Raw genomic sequence first — 21,372 nt, 5'->3', positions numbered from 1 at the left:
TGATAATATCATCATTAGAAACATCCAACTATCTAAAATGGCTAAATAAACAAGAAGAAAGTACTACTTCACTGAGAGCTTTATACATGTAAATGACAGTATTCATTTCCAGTTTCTCAGTCAATAGCAACTGTCAGTGTCATGTACTTCAAAATTCCTGTGTGTTTGCAGATGAGTCTTTCAACACAGGGGTGAAGTTTGACCTAGTATTTGAAGTGCGTCCCAGAAGCAGCTCTGGAGTTCTGATTCACATCCAAAATGGCAATGGAGATTATCTAAATGTGCATATAAAGCAAGGACAGGTATTTTATACAAAATACGTAATCCCTATGCTAATGAAATGAAAGTCTTCAGAATATATAGAGATATTGCTGTCAGTGACATATTTCTCATGTTTTCATGCAGGTCTTTGTGAAGGTGAAAAATTCAGATTATGAGTTCTCTACCAATGTCATACCTAAACAGGGTCTGTGTGATGGACAATGGCATCGGATTTCTGGTGTGTAAATACCTACAATGTCATAATTTGTCTATAATACATACATACATACATGGTATTTGTTATTACACGCAAATATAGTTTTTTTTTCATTTATATGGGTTTCCTTATCAACATTGGCAAATTGTAGTTTTCCCGAGGAAATTCAGGACAGGTTGGTAAGGGTAAGAAATATTTTTGCTTTGGCAAGAAAGAGTGACTGTTCCAGATTTACTGTAATCTCCAGTTTTGATGATTTTTTAAAGATTTTCATTTAGAAATATTCATGTTTTTACTGTTCAATTAAAAATCATTAGTATTTCTTTTTAAACTGGAAAGCTAGAAGAACAAAAACACATTCGAGTAGTATAGCCATCAAAATGTCCCTTGCTCAAACTCTCCAGTGTCATACAAAAACTATGCATCCGTTGTACCACTCTTAAGTTGCCTCTCCCTGTTTTCATACTTTGGGTTCATTATTAGCTCTCTGTTTGTTCTAATCCTTGATTTATTCATTTATGTTCTAGCATGTTTTCATTTTGTATTATCCTATGTCTTATTGTTTCAGTAATAAGAGATTCCAATGTTGTGCAGCTGGGTGTAGATTCTGAGATAAACCATGTGGTGGGTCCTCTTAACAGCAAAGGCCTTGACCTAAAAGAACCTGTGTTTGTTGGAGGTGTGCCAGGTAAGGTCATACTTATTTGAATGGAGCTACATAAATAAACTATACAAAAGAAACATGTATTTTTGTAGCAAGAATTTTGGTATTTCAGATTTTAAATTCATAATGTATAATTCTAAAAGGTCATCTGAAACATTATTATGATGATATTTTGCCCTTTCACTGGCAATAACCTTCTGCCAATGAGATATTTTATTCTGATAAAACCCAAGGGGTGATCAAATGCCATTTTATATCTCATAAAAATAAGTTTATGCTTCTCATATTTCATAGCTTCTTGAGTTTTAATAAATGGTATTTAAATAGTCACACATTTTTATTTTTCTTCCAATATTAGATTCTTTACTTCCTCCAAGCCTGACTATGCGCAACTCCTTTACTGGATGCCTGCGCAATTTCGTCATAGACCGCCGGCCTGTAAGATTCAGCAAAGCATCCCTCGTCAGTGGTGCAGTCAGCATCAATACCTGCCCTGCAGCGTAAATGTCCACAGTCTACTGCACAATCTTACAATAAATATACAATTTACTTAACATTATTGGTTTCAATGTCTATGTATGTGAGATATACGTGAGACTCAATGCAGTGCTTTCTGAATGGATTAATTTTATTAACACGTACACAACCTGAGGCAGAGCAACAAGGCTCCATTTATAAATTAATAATTGCGGTACAATCTGTGAGTATTTCTCACAGTCATATAAACTATAGTGGTTTTAAATGTCAATACATAGAGCAATTCAACAGATCAAACAGAAATAAAGGCTTTCTGCGTTTTATAATCTCTAATAAACAATCTGTGTTCTTGGGTATGCTCATTGTCAAATATATGTGCATTGTTGGCATATGCAAGCAGGGTAAATAGAGATCTTAATACAGATCTATGTTCGTCCATATGGTTGCATAAACATATAGTTATTCATGGAATATACTAAAAAAAGCAAGTACTTTTTATTTTGTTTCCTTTGATTTTATCCAAAGCTGAAGATTTCAAAATGTTTTATAGTCAGAAGACAAAACATGTCATAACACCTTTCTCACAAGTTCCATATATGCATTAACAATAAAAACTTCAACAATTAACAATAAAAAGATGCCATTATGCAAATCACTGTGTTAGTTCCCTACCTAAACAATTACTTTCATTTTGGTCCCACTTTGTCAATCCATTTTTTAAGTATTTCAAGGTTACTGTTAAAAATGGTATCTGTCGCTACCTGAGTTCTGAACTTTAACCCCTTAAGGACAATGGGCGGTCCCTAAACCCATTGAAAACAATGCATTTTGAGCCCGTACATATTCGGGCTTTGTCATTAAGGGGTTAAGAGTCCCAACTTTTTAAAAACAAAGAGGTGCGATTAATGACTATTAACAGAAGTTTACCAAGACTTTGTATATGACCTTGTTGTAGCTACTGACATAACTAAGTAAGGTAAAAATTAAGTTATCCACACAATGTCAATTACTTTTTGCTGTTTATATACACATTATAATGACATTACTATGACTTCTTATGTTGTACAACTTTGTGATGCATTCATTACTAAACATTCCTAGAAGAGAAGTACATTGAGAAAAAAGATAAAGTGTTTTGTGTCCCTAATTGTCCCTGCTATGAAGATTCGAAATAAGAGTACCAGATTACTTCTGAGTCAAATGGAGAAATGTTAAACCATAACAAATCATTGTAAGACTCTATGCTTGCCGTGAAAACAACCACAACCCGTTTGTGTGTTTCACATTTTTAGGCCTGTTCAAAAAGAAAGGAAAACTCAAATGTTTCAGGCAAATTTCCAAAACCAAATAGCTGCTCCTAGTCTTCTATGGGCACGGTCTCCTGAAATCTGCATTGCTTCAGTCTTCATTGCAGTGTAATCTGCATTTCACTTGTTGACTTTACAATGGCACCTCCTCTTGTTCTAGCTCATCTACACCTATAATCTCACTCTTTGTTAAATGCTTCTCATGCTGAATATTGATCATTCTTTTTTACTATTGAAAATATCAGAGATGAAGGTGGTATCCCTCTAGGCACATTAAACTAGAAGGTCCATATCTAGATTGACCTTTACACTTGAGAAGACCCATCAGAGATTCCTTAAAGGGAGAAAATATATATATAAAGGCATGAGAGTAGTTCATCCCTACATAACCTGTCCTACAGTGAGTCTTTGCTAAGGAGAGTCTCGAATTTTAGCTCATGCTTGCCATTACAGAAAAAAAAACTCCATCAGCATATCAGAGTAGTCTGACTGAAAAATACTTTTTGGGTTGTTGCTTCCCTTAGTGAGAGGAACTTTGCCTGCTGAATCAGACTGATATGTTGATGAAGATCCTTTGTAATATCACAAGTGAGCTAAAACCCGAGGGCTTCCCATGTAGGAAAGCCAACTGAACCTCTTCAGTCCCCTACAGAAGTACATGTACATCCTAAAAAAGCATTCAATAAAGGACTTATTTGAACATGTTCATTTGACAGCCTAGACTCCCCCTTGTCTGCAGAAGCCAGCATCATTGGCTTCCTGCTGGCCGATCGCTTGTAATGCCAGCTGACACAAGAAGCACACAAGGGGACATCCAGGTAAAAGAGTAACAAACTTTATTGCAGTCCATAGACCAAAATAAAAGCATCGAGAGACAGAGAGTCGGCACACAGATCCTAGACTAGGCGCTTGACACATTTTGTACAGAAATGTGCTTATTCCTAAACAGCCCAGTTGAAGTACAATAATACATCCTATTTAAAGGCAATAGTCAAAATAGTTGGGGGAAGGGAGAAAGTATGAAACTCAGAGGTATAACAACTCAACCCGTGATTACTCAAGTCCCTGTCTCTTATACAAAAAAATATAATCATAGGGGATATAATAATCCCCAAGAATAACAATAATACACATGCAATTATAAAAAGAAATGTAAAATTATATAGTGTGGCAAGAAAAAGTAAGTTAACCCATTTGGAATTACCAGCATTTATGTATAAATGTGCCTTAAAATGTTTAAATAAATATATGATCTTCATCTAAGTTACAATAATGAACAATCACAATCTGTTTTATAATGCACACATTTTTGGATTGTTCTTGTCCATATTAAATAGATCATTCAAACATTCACAGTGTGAGTTGGAAAAAGTATGTGAACCTCTAGGCTAATCACTTGCTTTACAAAAAAGAAATCTCAGAAGACATACATTTAAGATTGTTTATTTGCATAACAATGTAAAGGGTTATAAAGTAATCTCAAAGAGTTTATTAATCAGTCCACAGTTAGCCAATTTGTTTATAAATGGAAAAAAATAGTACTGTGGCTACTCCCAGAGGTGGGCTCTCAGCCAAGATAACTCATAGGACACCACACAGAATGCTCAATAAGTTAAAAAAGAAACCTAGACTAACAGTTAATGGATTGAATGAATCACTGGAACTGGTTAACATATTTTTTCACGTGGCTACCACATGCAAAACAATGAACAGGCGTGGAGTCCATGGGAGGAAATGCTGCTCTCCAAAAAACCCAAACATTGCGCGCCTCAAGTTTGCCAAAGAACACCTTGACGTTCCACAATTCTACTGGAAAAATGTTTTGTGGACTCATTAAACTGAGGTTGAAAACATCACCCTAACGATGAAGTACGGGGGACAGCACATCATGATTTGGAGGTGCTTTGCTACCTTGGAGGCCTGGACAGCATGTCATCATCGTGAGGACAATGAATTTATCAAGGTACAATACAGGAAAATGTCCAGATAGCTTTTGCCAGCTGAAGCTCAGTATATCTTGTGTGATGCAGCAGGACAATGACCCTAAACATTAAAGTTAATTACTGAAGAATGGCTTAAAAATAATAAAATATGCCTTTTGGAGTGGCCCAGTCAGAGCTGAGACCTTAACACATTAAAGATGCTGTGGAATGACCTCAAAAGAGCCATTCACATCAGACATTTTAAGAATATGGCTGAGTTTAAGCAGTTCTATAAGGAGAAATGGTCTAAAATTCCTCCTGAAATAAATATCAATACTTAATCCATAAGATTCATAAATGACCAATAAATAAAACATGTATATCAATAAATCAATGTAAAAAAATATCAAGCTCAAAAATCAATCAAGTAGTCATAAATACATATATATATTTAATTTTTTTAAAAAAAATATTTTAAATATATAAAAAATTAGGCTTTTCAAATCTGGGTTTTCACCAAGGTGTAATTCTTTCACACACACCCCAAAAACGGGGGAAAGAGAGGGCATCCTCTATGTGGATATATTTTTTGTGTCAGAGGGAGAGACTTATCAAGTAGTTTCTGATGGAGTTGTTATACTACCTCTGAGTTCCTTGCTTTCTCCCTTCCTCCAATGCACATTTATGTCTTAATTGATTGATTTTCTGTTTTGACCATTGCCTTTAAATAGGGTGAATGGTTGTACTTCAACTGGGCTTCTTAGGAATAAGGACATTTTTGTGCCAAACACATCGTCCATGTGCTGCCTGTCTTATGATAATTTTGTTTTGGTCTACGAACTGCAGTAAAGTTTAGTTACTTTTTTACTGGTGTCAGCTGGTGCTACATTGTTTAGTGAACTGAGTCCCATTGATCGAGCACTCCAAAGGTGGAGTAACATTTTGTTTATTTAGGACTTAAGCTGGCATATTGGATCCTTATTAAAGAATAAGTAAGTACTTGTGAGAAGGGGGAATGTTTGGTCTGATTATGGGGCTGGAAATAGTTTAAAGTCTCAGCTGTTTAGGATTTTCTGAGTAATATAATAATACTTATTATTATCATTTTTATTTTTTGCAAATTTTTAGAAAGCTTTGCTCCCTATGATACTCCAAGCACTTTACAAATATATAAACAAACACAAAAAGGACATTAGTCGGTCCTGATGGTCAGATGAGATGAGATGACTGAAAGAGGTAGCTCTTTTAAAAAAAAAAGTCTGTAATGATATTGCGTCTCTGATTGAGAGCGGTAAAGAGTTCCAGAATGTACCGTGTTTTCCGGCGTATAAGACGACTGGGCGTATAAGACGACCCCCAACTTTTCCAGTTAAAATATAGAGTTTGGGCTATACTCGCCGTATAAGACTACCCCTCTACCCAGTATACAACAACCAGCCAATCACGGCAAGCGATGTACCTTACCGGTGATTGGCTGGTTGTTGTATACAAAGCCTGCTTGGATTGGGTGGGTCAGCTCTCCCTAACATATGCCTGTCCCCACACACATGTATAGACATACACTGCCCTCACACACCCCTTCCTTTACACACATATACACGTACACACCAGCTTACAAACACACATATACACATACACTGCCCTTACACACACCTGTCCATACACATACACTGCCCATACATACACACACACATATATATATATATATATACACATACTGACATACGCCTGTCCATACATACACATTTATACACTGCCCACACCCCTGCCTTTACACACACACATATCTATATATATATATATATACACACCAGCTTACAAACACACAAATACCTACACTGCTCTTACACACACCTGACCATACACATACACTGACCTTACACACACATATATACACATACACTGCACTTACACCCCTTTCTCCCCATCTCTTACCTTTCTCATCTTCTATCTTCCATCCAGTTGTGGGAGCGTGAGGTCTGTCATTTCAGACCTCTGCTTTACTGCTCCCTTATCACTACGCGCCGGCAATTGATGCCGAGCACCGGGATATGACGCCATCCCCACGCTCGGCATCAATAGCCGGCGCATAGTGATTAGGGAGCACGGAAGCCGAGGTCTGAAGTGCCAGACCTCGAGCTCCCTAATGTTGGGCTAGTTAGAGGGAGGTCGTAATCTGTGCCTTTAGAGCTCACACACAGCCAAAACATCAGTGAGCCACCACCATGCTTCACAGTGGGAATGGTATTCTATCCGCTTGTTGACCCCCTCTCAAAACATTGTGACCATAAAGCTCTATTTTGGTCTCATCACTCCAAATTACAATGTGCAATTTTTGTGACATTGGTGCAGTAAAGGCTTCTTTCTGGCAACTCCACAATGCAGCTCATATTTGTTCAAGTATCGCTGTATTGTGCTGCTTGAAACAAGCATAACGTCTTTTTCCAGGGCAGCCTGTATTTCTCCTGAGGTTACCTGTAGATTTTTTTTTTGTATCCTGAACAATTCTTCTGGCAGTTGTGGCTGAAATCTTTCTTGGTCTACCTGACCTTGGCCTGGTACCAAGAGCTCCTCAAACTTCCCACTTCTTAATAAGTGATTGAATAGTACTGACTGGCATTTTCAAGGCTTTGGATATGTTTTTATATCCTTTTCCATCTTTATAAAGTTCCATTGCCTTGTTACATAGGTCTTTTGACAGTTATTTTCTGCTCCCCATGGCTCAGTATCTAGCCTAATAAACTAACAAATTAACTGACTATACGCAGACACCAACTGCAATTTAAAAAGCAACAAGTGTGGCCACAACCTTTGTACGTCACCTTGTGTATCTGTAACAAGACCAAACATTCAAGGGTATGTAAACTTTTGATCAGGGACATCTGATGGGTGATATCTGTTATCATTATGATTTAAATGTGATAATAAATGGCTTCATATGATCACTAACCTAAAAGATAAAAATAAAAGTTTTTTGGCATGATCAGTCATATTTTCAAAATCAATGCCAACATTTCACAACTTCTGCCAGGGTATGCAAACTTTTGAGCACAAGTGTAAGAAGATTTGGGGCAGCGTTTAGGTCACACATAGTGGGACGCAACTTTTGCATGGTTTTTTTGACTTCCTCTATATCCCCTGCGTAGGTCCATTGGTACACCTATCACCAATGGGGTACTCATGCACATTTTTTTTGTCACCAAGTAACTTTTGCATAAGTGCAATTGGCAAATAAAGCAAGGCAAAGGGACAATATAATATAATCAAAAGGGGTGCTATTGTAAGGCTTCTTTTTTAAGCTCCCTTTGTGACAGTCCACAGTGCTGTGGGCATTTACTTCCATTCAGGCATAAGAGCATAGCAAGGTCAGGTACCAACATTGGGCAATTAAACCTGGCTTGTCATTGCAACTTTCCAGTTTATCCCAAAGGTGTTTGATGGGGTTGTGGACAAGACACAGGAGAGACCTATTCTTCTACACTAATCCTAATTCTGTGATGACCTCTTTTTATGCATGGGGAGAATTGTCATGCTGAGACAGGAAAGGGCATTTAGAAACTATTGCCACAAAGTTAGAATTGTGACTAGAATATATCCTCTAGTCACTGTATGTTGTAGCATTAACATGTGCCAGGAGCTAAGATCATTATTTCTCCTTCACCAAACTTTACAGTTAGTACTATACAATAAAACAGTGTTCTCCGGGAATCCGCCAAAGCCAGGGTCATCCATCAGATTGCCATATAGTGAAGCATGATGGATGACAGAGATAGTGATATGCTTATGCACAGCTGATCAGCCACATAAACCCATTTCATGAAGTTCCCAAAAAAGGCATCTTATACTGATGTTTCTTCCAGAGGTAGCGTGAAATTCAATGGCATCAATGCAACCATATACACACACTTTACACTTCTGCACTCTGTGGCTCCATTCTCTTAACTTGTGTCCCTACCACTTCACAAATGAGCTGTTGTAGACGTTTCAGGTTTACAATGACAGCACAGTTGACCAGGGCACCTTAGCATGTTTGACAAACTGGTTTGTTGATTATATTCTATCATGGTTCCCTAATCTATGTTGGAGCGGAATAGATCTCTGCTGCCTCTTGGGCAGCGTTTTGTGCGCAGCTTGCTTCACTTTTCAATTTGCTTCCCTAGTGATATGCCAAATATATCACTGATAAATACAATACACTATGAAGCGGATGAGATTGCTGGAGGAAAATGTTTTTTTTTCTTTTTTGTTGAAGCCAGAGGTATTGTGTGCTTCCCATTGTTAGTGTGGAAGTGCTCTTCTTCAAACACCAAACAGCTGAGCTCCAAGGCATTGTGTTGTTTTAAGTGCATAAACAATATCAGAAAATTCTGTATCAAAATAAAATCAAACATGCACAAAATCAAAACACAGAAAGTGTGAACATGATTCCCACCAGTTTTGAGAGGGGTGAACAAATCAGTTATTTTAAGGACCTGAATCTCAATTACAATAAATGGCTGCCCTACATACTGTTACACTGTCCACTCAGGAAGCAACATTGATGGACAATCAATTTCACATGCTGTTGTGCAAATGGAACAGACAACAGGTGGAAATTATAGGCAATTAGCAAGACACCCCCAATAAAGGAGTGGTTCTGCAGGTGGTGATCACAGACCACTTCTCAGTTCCTATGCTTCCTGGCTGATGTTTTGGTCACCTTTGAATGCTGGCGGTGCTTTCACTCTAGTAGTAGCATGAGATGGAGTGTACAACCCACACAAGTGGCTCGGGTAGTTCAGCTCATCCAGGATGGCACATCAATGCGAGATGTGGCAAGAAGGTTTGCTGTGTCTGTCAGCGCAGTGTCCAGAGCATGGAGGCGCTACCAGGAGACAAGCCAGTACATCAGGAGACGTGGAGGAGGCCGTAGGAGGGAAACAACCCAGCAGCAGGACCGCTACCTCCGCCTTTGTGCAAGGAGGAGCAGGAGGAGCACTGCCAGAGCCCTGCACAATGACCTCCAGCAGACCACAAATGTGCATGTATCCACTCATACGGTCAGAAACAGACTCCATGAGGGTGGTATGAGGTCCCGACGTCCACAGGTGGGGGTTGTGCTTACAGCTCAACACCGTGCAGGATGCTCGGCATTTGCCAGAGAACACCAGGATTGGCATATTCGCTACCGGTGCCCTGTGCTCTTCACAGATGAAAGCAGGTTCACACTGAGCACATGTGACAGACGTGACAGAGTCTGGAGACGCCGTGGAGAACATTCTGCTGCCTGCAACATCCTCCAGCATGGACGGTTTGGTGGTGGGTCAGTAATGGTGTGGGGTGGCATTTCTTTGGGGGCCGCACAGCCCTCCATGTGCTTCCCAGAGGTACCCTGACTGCCATTAGGTACCGAGATGAGATCCTCAGACCCCTTGTGAGACCATATGCTGGTGCAGTTGACCCTGGGTTCCTCCTAATGCAAGACAATGCTAGACCTCATGTGGCTGGAGTGTGTCAGCAGTTCCTGCAAGAGGAAGGCATTGATGCTATGGACTGGCCCGCCCGTTCCCCAGACCTGAATCCGATTGAGCACATCTGGGACATCATGTTTCTCTCCATCCACCAACGCCACGTTGCACCACAGACTGTCCAGGAGTTGGCGGATGCTTTAGTCCAGGTCTGGGAGGACATCCCTCAGGAGACCATCCGCAACCTCATCAGGAGCATGCCCAGGCGTTGTAGGAAGGTCATACGGGCACGTGGAGGTCACACACACTACTGAGCCTCATGGTGACTTGTTTTAAGGACATTACATCAAAGTTGGATCAGCCTATAGTCTGGTTTTCCATTTTGATTTTGAGTGTGACTCCATATCCAGACCTCCATGGGTTGATAAATTTGATTTCCATTGAGAATTTTTGTGTGATTTTGTTGTCAGCACATTCAACTATGTAAAGAAGGACGTATGTCGTACGATTAGTTCATTCATTCAGATCTAGGATGTGTAATCTTAGTGTTCCCTTTATTATTTTGAGCAGTGTAAATATACATATATATATATATATATATACATATGTGTGTGTATATATATATATATGTATGTATGTGTGTATATATATATATATATATATATATATATATATATATAATGTGTGTATTAATAATAGAGAGAGAGAGAGAGAGAGAGAACACAGTTACGCTGCTCTTCGGCTGCGAAACGGTAAACTGAGTTCTAAACAATAACTCCTCAACTGCCAATAAAACTTTTGTCATAAATAGAACTGATTCAATCTCCAGGCAGATATCTAAGTTAACCACCATTTGTCCGGCGACTAATATTCAACTAAGTAAATTTCCTTTGTGTAAAACAAGATGATTCCATGATTTGATGATATTATTGGAAAACCGTGTTGTGTTTCTGGTGTTTACAGCCCTGCCAGTCAGCGTTGCCGCGCGACGAAAGAGGAAGCGGGAACTAGGGAGTAATGTTTACAGTGTCTATTGGTTCGACTAATGAATTTGCTCCGTGCGTTTGCTTCTGAGCTATTACAAAGGTTCCGGTTGCAGTTTAGTGTCTTGGCAGCTAACAGGTTCATAGTTTGAATATAACGGCGACATGACGCAGTCCATTGTAGTGCAAGGTGAGAAAACAACATTGACATTGCTTTGAAAAATAACAGAGCAGAAAGTTTATAGTGCTTAATTTGTAAGTTTAAAAGGTAGGTATATTTGTTAGAAAGTAGCACTACAACCTTGCTCTAGGTTTAGCGATAGCTAATTCTTAAAGCAGTAAATGAAATGCTTTCTTTATTATTTTGTTTCTTTACAAACAATGAGGGAAAAGATGCAGTTAATGTCCCTAGTGGTAATAAACTAAGCAAATACTACAGCATCTTGGGTATGATAGATGAGTGGTCATGGTCACTTGCAGAAAGCATTCTTATGACTTTTAACTGTAACTGACTTATTTTTATTTCAAATTAGCATCTCCGAGACCTACAACTGCCCCATCTCATAAAGGTTCTAATTCACAATATAATGATAAAAGTCTGGGTGTATAGATGAATGTGTATTCTATGTTCTTGAATGTGAAACATACATTGTAATCTGTTAATGTGATTGATTTTGTTACAGTTGGTCAGTGTGGCAACCAGATTGGCTGCAGGTTCTGGGATCTGGCCTTAAGAGAACATGCCTCTGTCAACAAGGTAAGTAAACTACCCATAATATGCACATATATGTCTATGGAGTTTAGTCATTCAGGCAGAGGTTTACAGTGGATTTTGAAGGAAAGCATTGACCTTGCTTTGCCTTATGAAGGGCCAACCCCAGTGAATGTCTTTTGCATGAAGGGCTAAGCTGGCCTTGCATAATAAGCAGTTTATCAATAAGGTAAAAGAACACTTTTTACCTATGCATTAGACAGGGCCAACCAAGCTTTTCGTGCAAGAGGAACACACAAGCTAATTGGTCTTACCCTACCTAGCTGAGAAGAAACACATTTTGGTTTCCTGTCACTTTTGTGGCTGATATATCCCAAAATTCAGCTAACCTGTCCCTTTCGTTCTTACAGCTTTATTAGCTTGTATTGCTGGAGACAGATTCCCTAGTGATTTTATATTCATTTAAGGATGTTGAACAGCACCTGAAACCTGAGACACCTTGAATAATTATAGTACACTTTAAATATTTGCTAGTGTATTTCATCCTAATTGTTTCTTAAAACACTTCATACTACATATATAGTTTTCAGCTGTCACTTGGATGAAAGTTACTTACTGGTTTGCTTTTGCAGAAAGGAATTTATGATGATGCGCTTTGCAGCTTCTTTAGAAATGTTGATACAAGGTAAGGTCTAATTTTGATTTTGTTCAAATGGTAACACCATATAAGCTTATATTAAAAGTGGCATTCCTTGTTACTACTGCAACTAAATGTAGGATCATTCATACTACTGATGAATACACAATTTCATCATAGGAACAGGTTTTTCTATCAATGTAGAATTGGCCAAGGATTGCTTGCAATGACACTTAAAGTTAGGAATGTTTTCTGTGTTGGTTGTATGTGATTAAAAAGTCAGAAGAAAGAATACAATGGCAAATCTGCTGTGGTCTATTTGCTTTACACGCTAGAGAGTTCAATTCATATTTTAGGTGAAAACCCACGCCTGATTTTCTAATGAAATTTGTGTATAGATTGCAGTTTGTCTACATTGGAGACAGGAATTTTATAGGAATACAATCTTAGGTTACTTTAATTATTGAATTGCTCACAGCCCTCTCTTCAGCATTGAAGATTAGACATATTGGTGTTAGCTTCCATCTACATAATTTTAAATTCTTATACACTAATACCTTAATTCCCTTTCCACTGTTTTTGGTTTTCAGAGCCGGATCTGGTGGAGCAGAGATTCAGAAAGGCAAAATTTGTTCCCTTAAAGCAAGAGTAAGAAATAACATTGATTGCATTGTAGTGTGGTTTCTAGTCTCCACTACCTAGACATTGCTGTCGCTTTTGAATGGAGGATATACATGAACAAAAGCGGTGTCATACTGATTAGTATTTAATGAAGACTTTCAATACTTGCAATAATTTATACTTTACAATAATCTAGCAACACAGTTGAAAGTTATCAGCATTTTTTTTAAATAAAGACATTAAGAATAACGTTTCTTTCTCATGTGGAAGTAAATCTTCCAAATTATTTATTTATTAGTAATTTAGCATGTTGGAGTGAAAATAAAATGTGATTTTTCCACCAGTACCAGGTTCCAAACATTGAAATGTTTACATGGATTTCTATTTAAATGGCACAAATAAATATACATAACATGGACCCCTCCATGAGGACCAGGTTGGCTCTAAACCAATACCCCCAAATTTCCATCTGTGAGCTACTTTTTGGCCAATTCTGTCCTTACCTAGTAAACCACATAGAGAGGAAAGTGGTGTCCATCATTCATTTTTTATATTTAATCTTGTTATAGATATGTTATGGGGTAATTGTCAATGAGGTAATGTGACATGGCAGTAGTAACAGTATTACTTAAGTACCCCACAAAAAAATAATGCTTGTCTTTATTTTTGATGGTTTCTTTATATAAGCATTTAATGTTATGTTTATTAAAAAAAATAATAGTTAAGATATTGTTGATTACTCCATTCTTATGTTTTACCCCAGTTGTTTTTGCTTCACGTACAATAAAATATAACCCTTTTACCAGGCTGTCTTGATCGATATGGAAGAAGGAGTAGTAAAAGAGATGCTGCAGGGACCGCTCCGAGATTTGTTTGATACTAAGCAATTTATCACGGATGTTTCAGGCTCAGGAAACAATTGGTAAGTAAACCGTTATAACCGTTTAAATCAGAGCATCTAGAGAGCAATCCCTATATGCTAATACCATCGTGTATTATACAAAATGTTGACACCTGGTTAAGTCTGTTCAAAAGCAGTTATGGGTAGTACTATTAACGTTTAGTCTCATTTGCTTATTATCACATATGCCTTTGAAAAATAAGGTTTATGCACAATGTCATGTGTGTGGTGAAGTACCTGCTAAATAAACTTAGTTTTGTCTAAATGTTCCAAACCTATCTCTCTTTGCGTGGTTTTGCTGGTTATGGATTCCCCCTTCATGGTTTCTTCTCTTGCTGTCCATGACTGACCAGCAAAAAGTAATTGTGCATGTTCTCTTATCATGCTTTTAAATTTATCTTCCAAGTGCTTTGCATACCATTGGTAAATAGATACTCTTATAGACTGTATTTACATTTTTTGTAGGTTAACATGTGTAACATTTAAGCCTGCCTCTTTTGTCCAGGGCGGTAGGCAACAGACTTTATGGCAGTCTGTACCGTGAGCAGATAGTGGAAAATTTAAGAAGAACCGCAGAACAGTGTGATTGTCTTCAATGTTTCTTTGTTATCCATTCTATGGGAGGAGGTATGTAAGCCATGGAAAAAGAGCAAGCCCAATCCCTGTCCGAGTCTTACCTTAGTTTTTGAGTTCTTGTACAACTCTAACGATAAGGGTTTTCCCAAAATGGACATACTAAATTGTGGTTATGCTTTTTTTATATATGATATCCTATTTTATGTTATACAATTAAGGTTTTGTTTCCACAGGGACTGGCTCTGGTTTAGGTACATTTGTACTGAATGTGCTTGAGGAAGAATTCCCTGAGGTTTACAGATTTGTTACTTCTGTATACCCATCCACAGAGGATGACGTCATCACATCTCCGTACAACAGTGTTTTAGCTATGAGAGAACTCACTGAGCACGCAGACTGTGTACTGCCAATAGAGAATCAAGTAAGGGAACCGTCAGTTATGCAGAAATTGGTTTTCAATGTGCTTTCATAAACAGATCATAAAAGTTACACAGTTAACGTAGGATTTACACATCTTCCAAATTTCGTCTTTCACTTTGAGCATTTTTTACACTTACTAATTAGTTTTATACCTGAAGAATTTAGTAGGGGTGGGGGATTAGTTAGATGTGCTCTATAGATAAACTAATAATGAATCCCGCTGTAATTGTTTATGTTACTCAATGACTTGTCTGTATACTTTTAATGAGAAACATTGTCTTTAATTCAGAATGTCTGGCTATTCAGTGGCAACTTCTAAAATATGAATACCTCTAAATGTGATTGCTTTACTTTTAGTCACTAGTTGACATTGTGAACAAAATTCATCAAATGGCAGCCTGTGGAAAGCTTGGTAGTGTGAAACAAAACAGCCTTGTTACTTCCAGCAAAGGTGGTTTAAAAGAGAATGAGAAACCATTTGATGCCATGAACAACATCGTGGCTAACCTACTTCTGAATTTGACCAGGTAACAAACATTTTACAGTAAATGAATGTCACAGAAATGAGGGAGGGGAATATATTCCTTTAATTTTGTAAATTAATTTATATTACATCATCTATAAATTTAGTGTGTGTGTATGTAATTTTATCTTTCATGAAGTTGTATTTTGTGGTTATATGAAAAGGAATTAAATTGTAAGCCAAGCAATTATATATTTTGGGGTGCTGGGCATTTTCAGAAGCAAGGTAACCAGAGCTCCCAAATTTTTACTGATGGCACCAGATAGTTTGAACTCAAATTTTCACCTCAGTGGATATATCCATTTAAAGCTCCTAATATTATATCAAGCTGACCTCTACACATTCTTCTACATATATTTGTGCTACACTGTTTTTGTTGAAAGTAAATAAAAGGAGTGAAATGACATTGTATTATTAGCCATTATAATGTTTCCCATAATGTTTTCTTTTCTATTGTTTTTCCAGTTCTGCCAGATTTGAGGGCTCGCTTAACATGGATTTAAATGAAATCAGCATGAATTTAGTCCCCTTTCCCCAACTCCATTACCTCACATCTAGTCTGACACCTCTCTATACACTGGCTGATGTGAATGTGCCCAGTAGAAGGTAACATATATTAGCTTTTTGAGAGATACTAAAAATGTTAGCGTCAAAGGCATGATTTTGAAGATTGTGTGTCTTTTATACTATAAATACATTAACTGTCTGTACAGAAGCAGAGTAGAGATTGTACTAAAGCAGTTGTTCTGGTCTTCGGTGCTTATAATATTAAGATTAAGGGTCTTCTTCCATGTGATCCACTCAATTTAACACTATAGTAATTGTGTTGTTTCTAATATTGCCGAGTGCCAAACCATAAAAGAATTATTTTCAGGAATGAAGTAAAACTTTGTCTCATTCATAATTTTGGCCTGGAATACCTAATTTTCGAGTGACACAAATATAAACACTGATGGCATGTTGCCATAGAAATTAAAAGAGCTTCCAAAAGTGTCTGTATTCTTATCTGATTATTTGTATTGTTTGTATTATCTGATTATTATATATTTTAAAGGTTGGATCAGATGTTCTCTGATGCATTTAGTAAAGACCACCAGCTCATACATGCTGACCCAAAACACAGTCTGTACCTTGCGTGTGCGTTGATGGTTCGAGGAAATGTCCAAATTTCAGACCTTCGCAGGAACATTGAAAGGTTTGCACCACGGTTTTCTGACTTAAAACAAATCTTTTCAGCAAGCCCTTAAGAAATATGTTAAGCCCTAACTGAACAACAATGCAATACTTTGAAATTCACTATATATATATATATAATTTATATTAACTAAACTAATTTGATTAAATCTACCTACAGTTTGTATTTTGTTTTACAGTAAGTGCATTTGTTTTGAAGACATTTGGTTTAAATGTTTGAAGTTGATGGAAGGATCAACAATTATATGTAAATGTAATTCATTTTTTTGTGTCTTTAAGGTTAAAACCTTCCCTGCAATTTGTTTCCTGGAACCAGGAGGGATGGAAGACGGGTTTGTGCTCAGTGCCTCCTGTTGGCCATTCGCATTCATTACTGGCATTGGCAAATAACACCTGTGTGAAGCCTACGTTTATTGATCTCCGAGACAGGTTTAATAAGCTGTACAAGAAGAAGGTAAGGATCACTACTTATCCGCGAGTGTGTGTATTTCAAAAGCAGCAACACTATTCTGAAGTCTGTTTCCTCATTGTAGGCCCATCTTCATCATTACCTGCAAGTGGATGGAATGGAGCAAGGCTGTTTTACTGAAGCAATTTCTTCTTTGTCATCACTGATAGAGGAATATAGTCAGCTTGATGCCACTAAAGGAATCCAGTCACCAGGTCCTCCTAGACTCAATATAGCCCTGTAACAACCTCTGGTTGACCAAGAAAAATGAAAAAAAGTCACCTCAAATGTGGAAAAGGTAATTTAATACTAGGATAAGCAAAGTGTTTTACTCAGACACCACAGTACAAGACCCGTGTACACAGGAAGTCTTGGTTGCTTATGAGGCATTTAGTCTGATGTCCATAACAAAGAATATTGCTGCCTACTCCTGATTCCACACAGTGATCCTTTTTATACCCAGTTGATCCTGACTGTATATGTATTTCCCACCAAGCCATGATTTGGTCAAGTTGCCTTTTAATCTTACTTTAATGCACTGTATGTATGTAAAGTTTTGTATGTAAAAAATATATATTTAGAAATAATTTCTATATAGTAAAATATAGTTTCTAACTATTCCTGTTGTATATTTTAGCTGTGTTTTTTTTTTTATATACCTTTGACATGCCCGTTATTTCAGTTTAACTTTTTTTAACAGTACCTGTTAGCTATACTTTTATATGCATATAAGTAAGGTCAGTGTTTCCCCTGAGGTAACAATAGACATGGCTCAGGAACATTGTGCAGGGCACTGGAACATGTTCCTGTAGCTCCTATTTTGATTTATTTATTTATTTTCAACACCTACGGCTATTTTGCTGTCTGCCTTTTTAATATGGTATTATATGCAAATTTGACCTAATAAAACTATCACATTATTATAATTTCAGTTTGTCATTTAACAAGTTTTCATTTTTTGTATAGATGGCACTTGTATAGATATATAAAGGATATTTATTGTGGAATTACTGTATAGAACAATGAAATTAAAATGTATATTTTGCTGTGATGAACATAAATCCATATGATGAATAGAAGCTGCTTTTAAATAAAGTGGTTAATATAATTCTTATTTTGAAATCGGTTTATTTTACTCATTGTATAACAATATCATGTCTGATCTACAGTAATATCCTAACACAAAAACTGAAGCAACATTCTGGATCACTGCATCTTGTGTACTTAAATTTGGGTTTAGATTTTGGTAACAAGGACTTTTTGTTACACGCTCCAGAAACCAAGCCTGAGCACTGGATAATAAAACATAAAACAACTGTAGGCCACTCAGTAACTGTAAAGCTCAAGCAGTACATTTAGAAATGAACTAGTGGCTAGCATACAAATCTTTTTTTCTCCTGTTACAATTACTTGTCAGAAATGACTTTGTACCATAGCATTCTCTTTAGGACATAAATGTACCATTTGTACAGCTACACTATAACAGTGTCTCATACCAAAATGTGTAATAGTTTTAGTTAAGTTTAATGGAGGAAACTAAGCCAGATTTCCAAGAAAGCTACTGTATATTAGGGTATCATTTACACCTCAATATTTTTATGTATTTTCCCTTCTTGCCTTAAACAGCGCTTGTGTAACTATGATGGTCTACTACTTGTACTGTTTGCTTGAGTGATAAAACAAAGTATTATGCATATTAATGTCTTGAAATTCATACTCTGTGTACTGTTGCATATGAAGACCAAAACTTTTTCCAAGCCCAGAATAATTACCTGATGGATAATACAAACACAAGCTTTATTTCAGTGAACCCTACAAATTGTACATAGCTTTTATTTATTTAAACAAAAAGTAAAGTTTGAACAAGCTAAACGTATCTTTGTGTATACAGTGTCTGTATCCAAATCATCAGGGAAATGGGTAAATCATTTTTCACACAGGCTATAAACAGCTGCACAGGCTACCGTTTAGTTATCACCAGTACTAAGTCTACATATCTTGACCGATAGTAGCTATAATATATGAACCATAAGGAAAGCATCAGATCCACCAAAGTCCCGAAAAAAAATGTTAAATACTTAAGTAAAATGGGGGCATATATATCACAAATGTGGCCCTTTCTCAATATAGTAATGATGTAAAAGGGACACTTCAGTGATCATATTCATTTTAAAGTTTATAACATAGGACCACATAGGAGGAAGGTAGATGCAGAGCTACAGCTTCTACCTCAGGTAAGTGCTTTTTTGGGCAACGCATATGAACATACTCACAGAGTACTTTAATATGCATTCTTTAGTGGGGCTATCAGGCACAGTAAACTATTCCTTCATGGACAGCAATTTCATTCTCAAATGAGAGGATTATTATGTGACATTATCACTCATATTTACTGTTAATTGCTTGTGTAAAGCAAACACAGTTGAAATAATTTACACAATTCTAGGCAATAAACGGTTTGCTTTGCAAATCATGTCATTATTATCTTTTATTTATATAGCGCCAACAATTTTCGCAGCGCTTAACACAATACATATATTCAAGCGGTCTGACAAGACGAGAATTGACAGACTAAGACTTATGGTACATAGCCTGGTGCATAATTTCTGCTAACTGATCTGTTTGTGAAAGGCCTTGGATTTAATTAAGAAAATAGTTTTGTTGTCTAATTCCAGGGGAGATCTTGTTCTAATACTTAAAATTTAGCTGTCCAGGAACCATGGTTCTAGCTCTCACAATATTCTAAGGTGAGGAAATATATCACCAGGGTCACTGCAGATCTTTTGACAAACGCAGGAAGTAATCCACATCATTTTCCAGGTGAAAGTGCCTCCGCCGGGGCACCGGAAATGCACTGTTATCATCCTCGATTTGTTGGGGGTGCAGCACCTTCGATCTCTGCAAACTCCACAGTACATGGGCTTGTAGTTGCTAACTGATGCACACTCAGATAGCATTAGCTTCACAGGTTTGGGAGGTTGGAATGTTGGTTGACAGGTTTTCCCTTTTGGAATCTTAAAAATATATAAAATATCAAATTACTAAATTTGTTATCATAATACCACACGTTTAATATATTTCTTATTTTAAATTATGACATTCTTTTTAGTGTTTGGTGGAACACAGTATTTTCTATTTGGCCTACATATAGAGAGATCTCTGTAGTCCCAAATGTTTATATGACTCTTCATATGTTTCTAATTTGACTCAAAAGGTGTTATAACTGTAAAGACTCTTGGGTTAATATGGCAATATCCATATTGTATAACCAAATGCCTTTCACTAATGTACTTTAAAGAGCGTATAACCTGATTTGACAATATATTTTTATTTATATTTTAAGGCAGCTCTTCCTCCAAAAGCAGTCAAGACAAATCTTACACAGCTCACTAATTTTCCCTGCCATCCCAGGTGACACTAGGATAGACTCCTCCTCCGTACCTGATAGGGCAGGACTCAAAACTTTAAAAGGGCCCTCCCCTCCTACTAACACCAGTGTTTTTTTCCTGCCCTACCAGGTAGGGGACTCGTCTACCTTTTATTATTTTTCTAGGCTCTAGGTTGAGCCGTTTCCCCGGGCTAAGCCCCCATTCCTGGGGGATACCTTGCACCTCAGCCTGATGGCTGGTGCTGCGTCGCCCAACGCTTGTCCCGGTCGCGGCGGTGTTCGCGGCTTCGGCAGCACCGTCGTCCCTGCGGTGATCGCGGCGGCACCGTCGTCCTGACGGTGATCGCGGCTGCACCGTCGTCCTGACGGTGATCGGGCCGCGGTGGCGCCGGCATCCCGGCGGTGTTCGGCTGCACCGGCGTCCCGGCGGTGATCGTGGCCGCCGTCCTGGCGGTTAGCGCGGCAACTCCTCCGGCCGTGTTTACGGTGATCCGGCGGGTTGCCGGCACCTCCTATAGCCGGGGACGCCTGCCGGTCTGGCTGTTCGGCGTACAGATGCCGCTGTTGCGGCTTACTGGCTTCGGCCAATATGGCGTCTGATGTCTTCCGGTTTTGGGCTTCTGCACTTCTGGTTGTGCGTCGTTTTGGTCGAAATTAAAAATTTTGGCGCCAAA

The 21,372-nt window shown here is 37.8% G+C and overlaps 3 protein-coding genes across 3 annotated transcripts in view; 2 read left to right on the top strand and 1 right to left on the bottom strand.

Moving 5' to 3' along the window:
• Positions 1-1,646, top strand: part of LOC149284632 (laminin subunit alpha-4-like) — a 55,533-nt gene extending 53,887 nt beyond the window's left edge. The window contains exons 36-39 of the mRNA XM_089496473.1: positions 172-302; positions 406-499; positions 1,047-1,166; positions 1,501-1,646. Of these exons, the coding sequence (XP_089352599.1) occupies positions 172-302; positions 406-499; positions 1,047-1,166; positions 1,501-1,646 (491 nt within the window). The remainder of the gene's footprint in view (positions 1-171; positions 303-405; positions 500-1,046; positions 1,167-1,500) is intronic.
• A 9,797-nt stretch (positions 1,647-11,443) lies between these two features.
• On the top strand, positions 11,444-17,554 carry LOC149284631 (tubulin epsilon chain-like). The gene is given in 12 exon segments (XM_089496476.1): positions 11,444-11,468; positions 11,962-12,035; positions 12,623-12,680; positions 13,220-13,275; positions 14,055-14,170; positions 14,655-14,776; positions 14,959-15,146; positions 15,503-15,672; positions 16,134-16,274; positions 16,723-16,863; positions 17,142-17,316; positions 17,396-17,554. Coding segments are annotated over 12 exon segments (1,425 nt in total).
• Positions 17,555-20,042: 2,488 nt separating this feature from the next.
• Positions 20,043-21,372, bottom strand: part of LOC149284630 (cellular communication network factor 6-like) — a 30,444-nt gene continuing 29,114 nt past the window's right edge. Inside the window, exon 7 of the mRNA XM_089496472.1 lies at positions 20,043-20,324. Within this exon, the coding sequence (XP_089352598.1) occupies positions 20,043-20,324 (282 nt within the window). The remainder of the gene's footprint in view (positions 20,325-21,372) is intronic.

The sequence above is a fragment of the Sceloporus occidentalis genome, unplaced genomic scaffold, assembly GCF_023333645.1.
Source record: "Sceloporus occidentalis isolate IW3139 unplaced genomic scaffold, rSceOcc1.0.p SCAF_90, whole genome shotgun sequence".
NCBI classification, from domain to species: Eukaryota; Metazoa; Chordata; class Lepidosauria; order Squamata; family Phrynosomatidae; genus Sceloporus; species Sceloporus occidentalis.
Note: the sequence above shows the minus strand (reverse complement) of the source record. Positions and strands in the feature narration are given on the sequence as shown.